This window comes from Columba livia, chromosome 1 (assembly GCF_036013475.1).
Source record: "Columba livia isolate bColLiv1 breed racing homer chromosome 1, bColLiv1.pat.W.v2, whole genome shotgun sequence".
Taxonomy (NCBI): Eukaryota; Metazoa; Chordata; class Aves; order Columbiformes; family Columbidae; genus Columba; species Columba livia.
Window position 1 is genome coordinate 147,897,359 of NC_088602.1, and position 7,907 is coordinate 147,905,265.

At 46.0% G+C, this 7,907-nt stretch overlaps 1 protein-coding gene across 4 annotated transcripts in view; it reads left to right on the forward strand.

The window, feature by feature from the left end:
* BCL2L13 (BCL2 like 13) overlaps nt 1–7,882 on the forward strand; it is a 44,870-nt gene extending 36,988 nt beyond the window's left edge. For all 4 annotated transcript variants that reach the window (XM_065036847.1, XM_065036855.1, XM_065036871.1 and 1 more), the window contains exon 7: nt 1,192–7,882. In XM_065036847.1, coding sequence (XP_064892919.1) covers nt 1,192–2,004 — 813 coding nt within the window. In that variant the 3' untranslated portion in view covers nt 2,005–7,882. The remainder of the gene's footprint in view (nt 1–1,191) is intronic.
* The last annotated feature ends 25 nt before the right edge of the window (nt 7,883–7,907 follow it).

Sequence of the window (7,907 nt, forward strand, 5' to 3'; positions counted from 1 at the left end):
GGGAGGGGTTTAAAAAAGAGGGGGACAACTGCTTGAAGTGCTTGAGGAGAACTGTTGCATGTGGAAGGGAGAAGGAAGAAAGAGAAGTATTACACTTTTTTTTTCTTCACGTTATCATGGGACTGTACAGGAAAGCTTAGTGATTGAATGAGGAATTTGCACAGAAGGGACTCCTAGTACTGCAGTTCTTGACAAAATGTTCAAGTAATTTTCGTGAAGAGCAAGAAAGTAATTGAATCTTTGTTGATGGTTTCACAGACTTCTGTTGTATGGCATAACTTGGGGTTCCTCTCTGCCCCTATCTCTTGTTTTTGTGTTCTTGGTATCACACCCATCTTAGGTTCTTTTCTGCACTTCATTTTTTTTCCTCTTTCCCCTGGAAGGAGGTCTCTTCTGTGTTACATACTTAGTAGTCCATGCATGACCAGGATCAACAACGCTGTTCTTTCTGTAAGGGGGGAATCAGTCAGTATTTTACACCTGCAGTTTCTCCAATTGGAGCCCGCTGTCAAATTTTTAGGGTGCCTACAGACTTTTCCTAGCTAAATAAAAGCAAGCCCTGACAGCACCTTTGCATGTCTGCACTTATTTTTTTGTTTTAACTTGTGTGGCCAAAATTATGATGACAATCTTGGAAAGTGAACTCATGTAAGAAAAACTGAACTCGTTTGTTGTAAAATACTAGAACTACTGTAGATGCCAGCTTGTTGGTACAGAGTAGAAACACAGGCCTCAGCACTGGAAAAGTGATAAAATTAATGTAAGAGAAACACTCTTAGATGAAAACGGACAAGCGATATGGAGCACTTGCACAGAATGGAGGAGTGGTGTTCAGCTGGGCTCATGTACCTGCATTTGCTTTCTTCTTCAGTTTGGTTTCACAGTTTGGTATCTTGTTCTCTGGTTAATAACGCCCACACTATGTTTTGGTGATGTGCTTGATGATGCAGTAATGTCAGGGAAGGGAAGAGCTCCCAGCAGAGCTCTTACAAGTGGTTCTGTTCTCTGGAAATGCCAGCTGGGTTTTCTAATTTCTTATTCCAAAATGTAGGTCAGGCAGCTGCTGCTCCTGCAGAGGCCCTCTCGTCTTTCTTCCAGCCCCACCAAGTTTCCAGTGTCCTGTTCCTTCCCGTACGGGGAGGTAATGCAGAAGCCATCACTCACGTGTTGTGTCCTCCTTTTCCTTCGTAGGGGACAGTCTTTACATTGGAATCTGAAGAGGAGGAGTACCCTGGGCTGATCGCAGAGGACAGTAATGACATCTACATCCTGACCAGCGACAACTCGGGACAGGTGAGCCCCCCAGAGTCCCCCACAGTGACCACGTCGTGGCAGTCGGAGAACCTGCCCGTCTCCCTGTCAGCGAGCCAGAGCTGGCACACGGAGAGTCTGCCTGTCTCCCTGGGACCTGAGTCCTGGCAGCAAGTGGCCATGGATCCTGAAGAAGTCAAAAGCCTGGACAGCAACGGAGGAGGTGAAGAAAGGAGTGAGAACAACTCTTCCAACTCAGATATTGTTCATGTGGAGAAGGAAGAGATACCAGAGGGGATTGAGGAAGCAGCGGTGTCAGCTGTCGCTGCAGAGACCGTGCAAGCAGCATTTCCAGAAACCCCTGTGTCTTTACAGGAAGCAAAACCTCAAGCTGAAATTGCTTCTGTTGAAAAAGCACATCCCTCTGCACTTCTTCATACAAAACAGGAGGAAAAGGGAAAAGTGGCTGAAGAGCTTGTTGAACCTGAAATCCCCATATTAAGTAAACCTGTCCCAAAGTTGGCCCCATCAGAAGAAAAGGCTGCACCAGAACCTGAGAAAATACTGCTTCCAGGGGAAAAAAAAGTGGGGAAAGAGGCCCGTTTGGAAGAAATAGAAGAGAAATCCTCTGCTGCAGAGGAGAAGCCTATCTTATTGCCGGAGGGGAAATCTATATTGCTGTACGGTGGGGCTGCTGCGGTAGCTATATTAGCTGTAGCAGTCGGAGTAGCGCTGGCGCTTAGAAAAAAGTAACGGAGGAGGAGGAGGAGATGGGAGGGAGAAGAGAGCAGGATCCCATTTTTGTAGTTGTGTTACCTAAAGGTTGAGCTGCCTGCTGTTTAATTGGACATTTGAGTAACTTAATGGTGATGGGGTGAGGTTGTTCAAGAAGCCTCCAGCTGTGGACAATCATGTTTTTAGTAGAACTGGGGCGGGGACTGGTTTTTCGTGATTAAAGTACAGGGGTATTTTTAAAAAAATAATAATAATAAATTCTGCAAATTTAAGAACTTAAGTGCAGGTGCTGAAGAAGGGGGTGCTCGTACTCTAGGAACTGGAATGGAGAATCCCCAGGGGAAGGGGAGAGCCAGCTGCTGCCAGCCCCTGGAGTTTCTGGTGTCTCCGACTGACCGCCATTGCAGCTGTGCTGTCTTGTCACTCCCCATCGTGCCCCCAAGCCCTCCCTAACAAACAGTCCTGTAGCGAGAGGCTGGTCTCCCTTTTGTCTCAGCTTCCTCTCAGGTACAGCACTGCTCCTCCTAACCTCGCAGGTTCCTCTGAAGCCCCAGTGGGAGAGTGCTTATTCTTACCTCTTTGCTCACACTGGTTTTGGCCCCTAATGTTTAACTGGAGCCCCATCCTGTAACGATGCTGCCTCTCTGTAGCTATGCTATCTCTGAACATGCCGGTGTTCTTGGGAAAGAGGAGCAGGACAGCGCTTCGGCTGCCCAGGAGGGTGGGAGGGACACTGCTGTTTGCTGGTTTGAGAATCCATTTGCTCTGCTCCCGCCCAGCCCGCTTTCCTGCCACAAATACCGTGCTGGACACCGTACTGATCAGTACTCGTGACACCTGGGTAGATTCAGCAAAGATATGGCAAAGTAGGTGGAAGTGGGGCTGATGCCTCCTGTGCAATTCCAAAGTTAAGTGCTTGCTGTCCTGTATCACGCTGCACCCTCTATTGTCTTTCCCAGGTTAAGGACAGAGTATATTTGGTCTGAACTTGGTCTTGGCTGGGACAGAATCCCCGATATATAAAGCAATGGATTCTAGTAACTGAGCAAAGCAGCGTTAAACATCTCCTCTATCTGCCTGTTCGTGACCTGATGCGGAGTGTTGTTCGCTGCCATTTCTTTTGTGACTATGAATCTGCAATTAACTAAACTTACAGGTTCACCAATGATGAGAAGGTTACTTGGGCAAAAAGTAAATCCCTCTTCCTGCACTCGCAACGCTTTAAATGTGTGTGAAGAGAAGCCTTCTGAGTATCGCTGTATGCGTTAGTTCCATCAGATCCAACCATAAATGTTCCTCTTCCAGTGCGCTCTTCTGTATCCCTGTCCCTGCGGCAGCTCCGTGGGCAAGACCTGCGGCTTTCCAGGCAAAAGTACTGAGGCATCTCTGAGGGTTTGTGCTGACACCAAGGCTTAGACCGGGTGGAGGTAGGTGAGAGGGAGCTCGGGAAAATGTAAAAATGGAAATGTGGGCTTACAGGAAGCTTACTCTTCGTGAAGCACAAAGACAAGGTACTTTATTTCTAAATAATCTTATCTAGAGTATGTCTCCTAATGAGCCTGTTTTTTTAAGTGATCTGAGAACCAAGAGACTTTAGCACATTCTCTATTTTATTATATTCTTGCTACATTTTCCTATCCCACCCATATCACAGGATGCTGGGAAGTCACTAAGAACCTGGCAGATTATGAGGATTTTTGTTTGTTTGTGTAAGCTTTTTGAGAGTGGATTTTTTAGAAAACAACTTGGATTTTGAACTCTGTGTGTGATGTTGAATACTGAGAGGAAGGATTGTCATGTATGTAGTGCTGCTGTGGACTGAACTCAGGAGCTCTGGAGTTCTGGACTTAACTGTGGATCATCGATTGTTCTTTTTCCAAATACAAAAGGTAACAGGTTGGCCTTAACAGAAAAAAAAAAACCCTTTATCATGTTACAAAATGGAATTATTTTTTTATTTGCCATTTCCTGGTGCCCTGCTGGTCCTCTCATTGCTGTGCTGTGCCCAGAACATGTCTCTGGGACCTCCTCACACCATGGACTCTCTGGTGTCTGCCTTCCCATGGGCGCGGTTCCCTCTCCCAGGAGCTTCCCTCGCATGGAGAAGTGTCTTTATGCTCCTTTTGTCACAGATGTGCACAAACATTTACAGCTCTGCGTCGTGTGGCAGAACAGCATTTTATTGCTATGGTCAGTGAGGGTACCTGGTTGTTCCTGTATGACAAGGACTGCTTTCTGCCCAGTAAGATCCCCCAGCTGTAACAATGCAGTGGGTTACACAGAAGTACCCACATGCACTCTGAAGCTGAGATGGATAATTTTTTTTGACATTCTGGATAACTTGTGCACAAATAGGGGCAGGGGAGTAGGACAGCTGGCTGGTTTTTTTTTAGCTCTTCTCCGTATGTGGTTGTGTCAGTAGTGCAGGAGATGGGTACAGAATAGACAAGAATAAATCCAAGCTGGCTGGGGACCAAGTCCCTGGCTTGGCACAAGGAGCCCTGTGGGGCATTAACTAAAAAGTATGTTCTTCCACACGCAGCAGTGAGAGGGTGGCAGCAGTAGTAAGGAAAACAAATTACTTTGTTTTGTTAAGTATTTTCATGGTGGAGTGGAAGCCTTGTGTTTGGTGTTGCTACATTTAATGGAGTATCAGCTGCACCATGTGTTTTGGTTGCTTGCTCCCTTTGTGTGTCTCATTTGACGGTCTTATGGATTTGAAAAGTCCACAAGAATTTGTACCCTCTTCTCCCCCACCCCACTGATAACGCATTTAGAAAATGTACCGTATGTGTCTCTTTCCTCTGGGAACACTCCATTAGCTAAAAAGGTCAGCTATGGGCTTGAATTCTACAGTTTGAAGTCCAGTGGTGAGAGCTGGGACAGGCCCTGTGGACATCACCAGAGGGTGGGTCAGCTCAGATGACAGCGTTTTTACAGACCTGAGTGCCAGGCTGCTTGCTCTATTATAGGTGTGAATTAGAAAATGGAAGGGTGTTTACCTGTATCTTCAAGTATATTAAAAGTAATCACAAACTGCAGGGTCTAATTACCCCAACCTGTGTGATGTTTTATCTCTCTTTAGTGGATGTCTTGCAGCTGGCAGAGGAAAGGTAGTAGCTATATATATTTTTCAAAAGGGCATATAGAATTACTCTCACTTGTGTTGCTTATCCCCTTCCCAAAAGTGCCTCAATATCTGTCCTCGAGTGGCCTGTACCTTAATAAAATATCTACCTTAGACCCAAACTTTCTTCACTTTATCCTTGTCTACAGCACACCCTAAAGCTGAGATGCTAAAACAGCAGAGGACTGGATCTACAAAAAAGGGTTAAATACTTAAAAAAACTGCAGTGGGTAGCATGCTAAATCAGGAGCTGTCAAGGAAAAGGCTTTCAAGGTAAGGTGCAACTTAAATTTCAGTTGTGCTTAACTCTAGTCTGTGCTCAGCAAATGATCCTGGAACTGCAACAGGCTGAAAGCAAAGACTGAGACCCAGAATCCCTTTGTTGCACAGCTCTCACTGCCTCCTGCAGCAGTAGGCTGTGCAAGAGCCTGGTCTCCTTCCTCCTGAGTCCCCCAAACATCACAAGATCCAGGCTGGGGAGCTGTAGTGGGCACAGCAGGGTCAAGCTGTCCAGCGAGAGCAAAATCAGAGTATTACTGGGCATGCACAGAGAGGCAGCTTGAAAAACTTCAGGTTTTGATTCTCATCGGCCTGGGTAGATGCTGAGGAGGGATTCTCAAGGGGATAATTTGGCTGATAAAAAATACTGAAAAGAACTTAGATCTACAATACTTGATTGGGCGCAATGAAACAAGCTAGAGCTAAGAAAGCTAAACTTGTGCAGCCTTCTGTCCATTCAGTCACACTGCTGCCTGCTCCAGGTACTGACCAGTCGCTACCAGTGTGGAGCCGGGCAAAGCAGTGTGTGTTCTCTGTCTAGTATTGCACCCAGTTCTAGACATGAGTTTAACTTCTGGCTGGAGGTGAAGTGCCTGTTGCTGTGGTGGTTGCAGTTTGTTTCTTTCCTAACCTGCCTTCTGAAGAGCAACTGGACTACTCCAAGAATCCAGCCTTGCTGTTTGTGAGGGCTTTTCATCCTGTTTGCAGGGGGGGGGAACCTGTAGCTCAAGGGCTGGGTGGCAGCTGTAGAGCTGAGTGCTCTTGCACATGGCAAGTTCTGGTGCCAGAATAGTTTCCTTCCTTTTCCCATCGCTCTGACCACAGCTGGGCTAACACTTTGGACTGTATTTTTACAGTAATCAATGCTTTCTAATGGTCACAAATGAAAAAAAATTCCACATTTGTACTGAACAAGGGAGGTTCTGAAGTTTGTTCTTTTTTTCATTGTAATGATTGTATTAGACAAAATAAGCTGAGGTCATAAACCTTCCCTACATTTTATTTCACCTACAGCACTGTGGCAGTACTAACAAAGCCCTATTAAGGTAGATCTTGCTATTTTAGCATTAAAAAAAACAAATAGAAGTGCTTCTGGCAGCATAGACTCCCATTCACTGAACTGAATCAAGTTCATGCTACAGAATTTAAATGTAATTACTAGATTCTTTTGCTGTGAAGTATGGGAGGGGGTGTGTGTGGAGGGGTGAACACAGCCCCAGCTGCCATGCCTGGTGGAGCCCACATCTGCAGTAGAATGTGTCCTTCCAGACATGAAATGTACTGAAGGTCAACCCATCTACCTGTATGTAGCCCAACAGGAGCAGACACACAGCAGTAGTGTTGACTCCAGTAGGTTACACAGCAGGAGAAGGTTTCCCAGTGAAACCTGGAGGGGTGAGGCACATTAGCTCCCCTCCCTAGTGAAGGGAGCTGTGCAGAACTTTAATTTGGCTTGGTCAATTTCATTTCAGCTCTGGAATAGTACTGCTTTGACTCTATGTATGTGTCTGTGCTTCAAAGTGCAAACTCTGTGTTGCCATAAAAAAGGGTTTTGTTGGTCACTGGTAGAGCTAGCTCTCAGACCCCTGCAGTGCAGGGACAGCAGGGCTAACTCCAGGCACAGGTACTCACTCATTTTGTGTCTCCTGAAGCAAATTCCTGCCTGTTGTACTTGGCTGGGAAAGAGAAGTGCACCCACTTGGGAGGGGTCAGCTGTAGTGTTACCAATACATCACAAAGCCACTCAACCTTATCACTTTTTTTTTCCTCCTAAGTCAAGCTGATCCTCTCTCAGTCTCTTAGGTAGGCTGACTTGCTTCCTCCCAGCTCGAGGGCTGTGGTTATGCTGGAGAAGTGGGGGAACTACAGTTGGCTTCCAGTGGAAGCTGCTTTTGCTCTCCCTGCAGTATCTGCAGGGAAGGGAAGGAACACAGGTGATTTGGACAGAACAAACTGCAGAGGATGCATCTTACTGCTACACCTTTTGGGGGTTTCTCCCCCTTTTTATCTTAGGTTATAAGCTTTTCTTCAAGTGCAGAGGAAAAACCCACTCAGACCAAAAGAATGCCACTTGAGTTGTTAAGTAGCAAAGACTAATGGGACTGGGTGATAGGGGATATCCTCTACTAGGCTTCTGCTGGGTGTAAGCAGATGGTGAAGGACTTGCAGGGATTTTAGATTCTGTTCTCAAGAGGCCTACCCAGGGGAAGTGACCCTGACTGGTCCTCAAGTCACCCATTATCCAAGGAACTGGTCATTGTTCCTTTGAATATGCAAGTGCAGCCCACTTGGGGAGAACTATCTAAAGCTTCTTGTGCCATCTGGTTAATAAGTGTTTCCACCTTAAAAAAAAAAAGTTCTTTCCAGCTTCATTGTTCCATATTCAGTTGAAGTGATGGGGTATGTACATTTTTTTCCCTCTGCTAATAGGACACTGCTGTAAGACCATGCCCCCAGGTTGCACTTTAATAAATGGTACAGTTTTCAAAAGCAATGTGTAGACTACTTCTGTGCT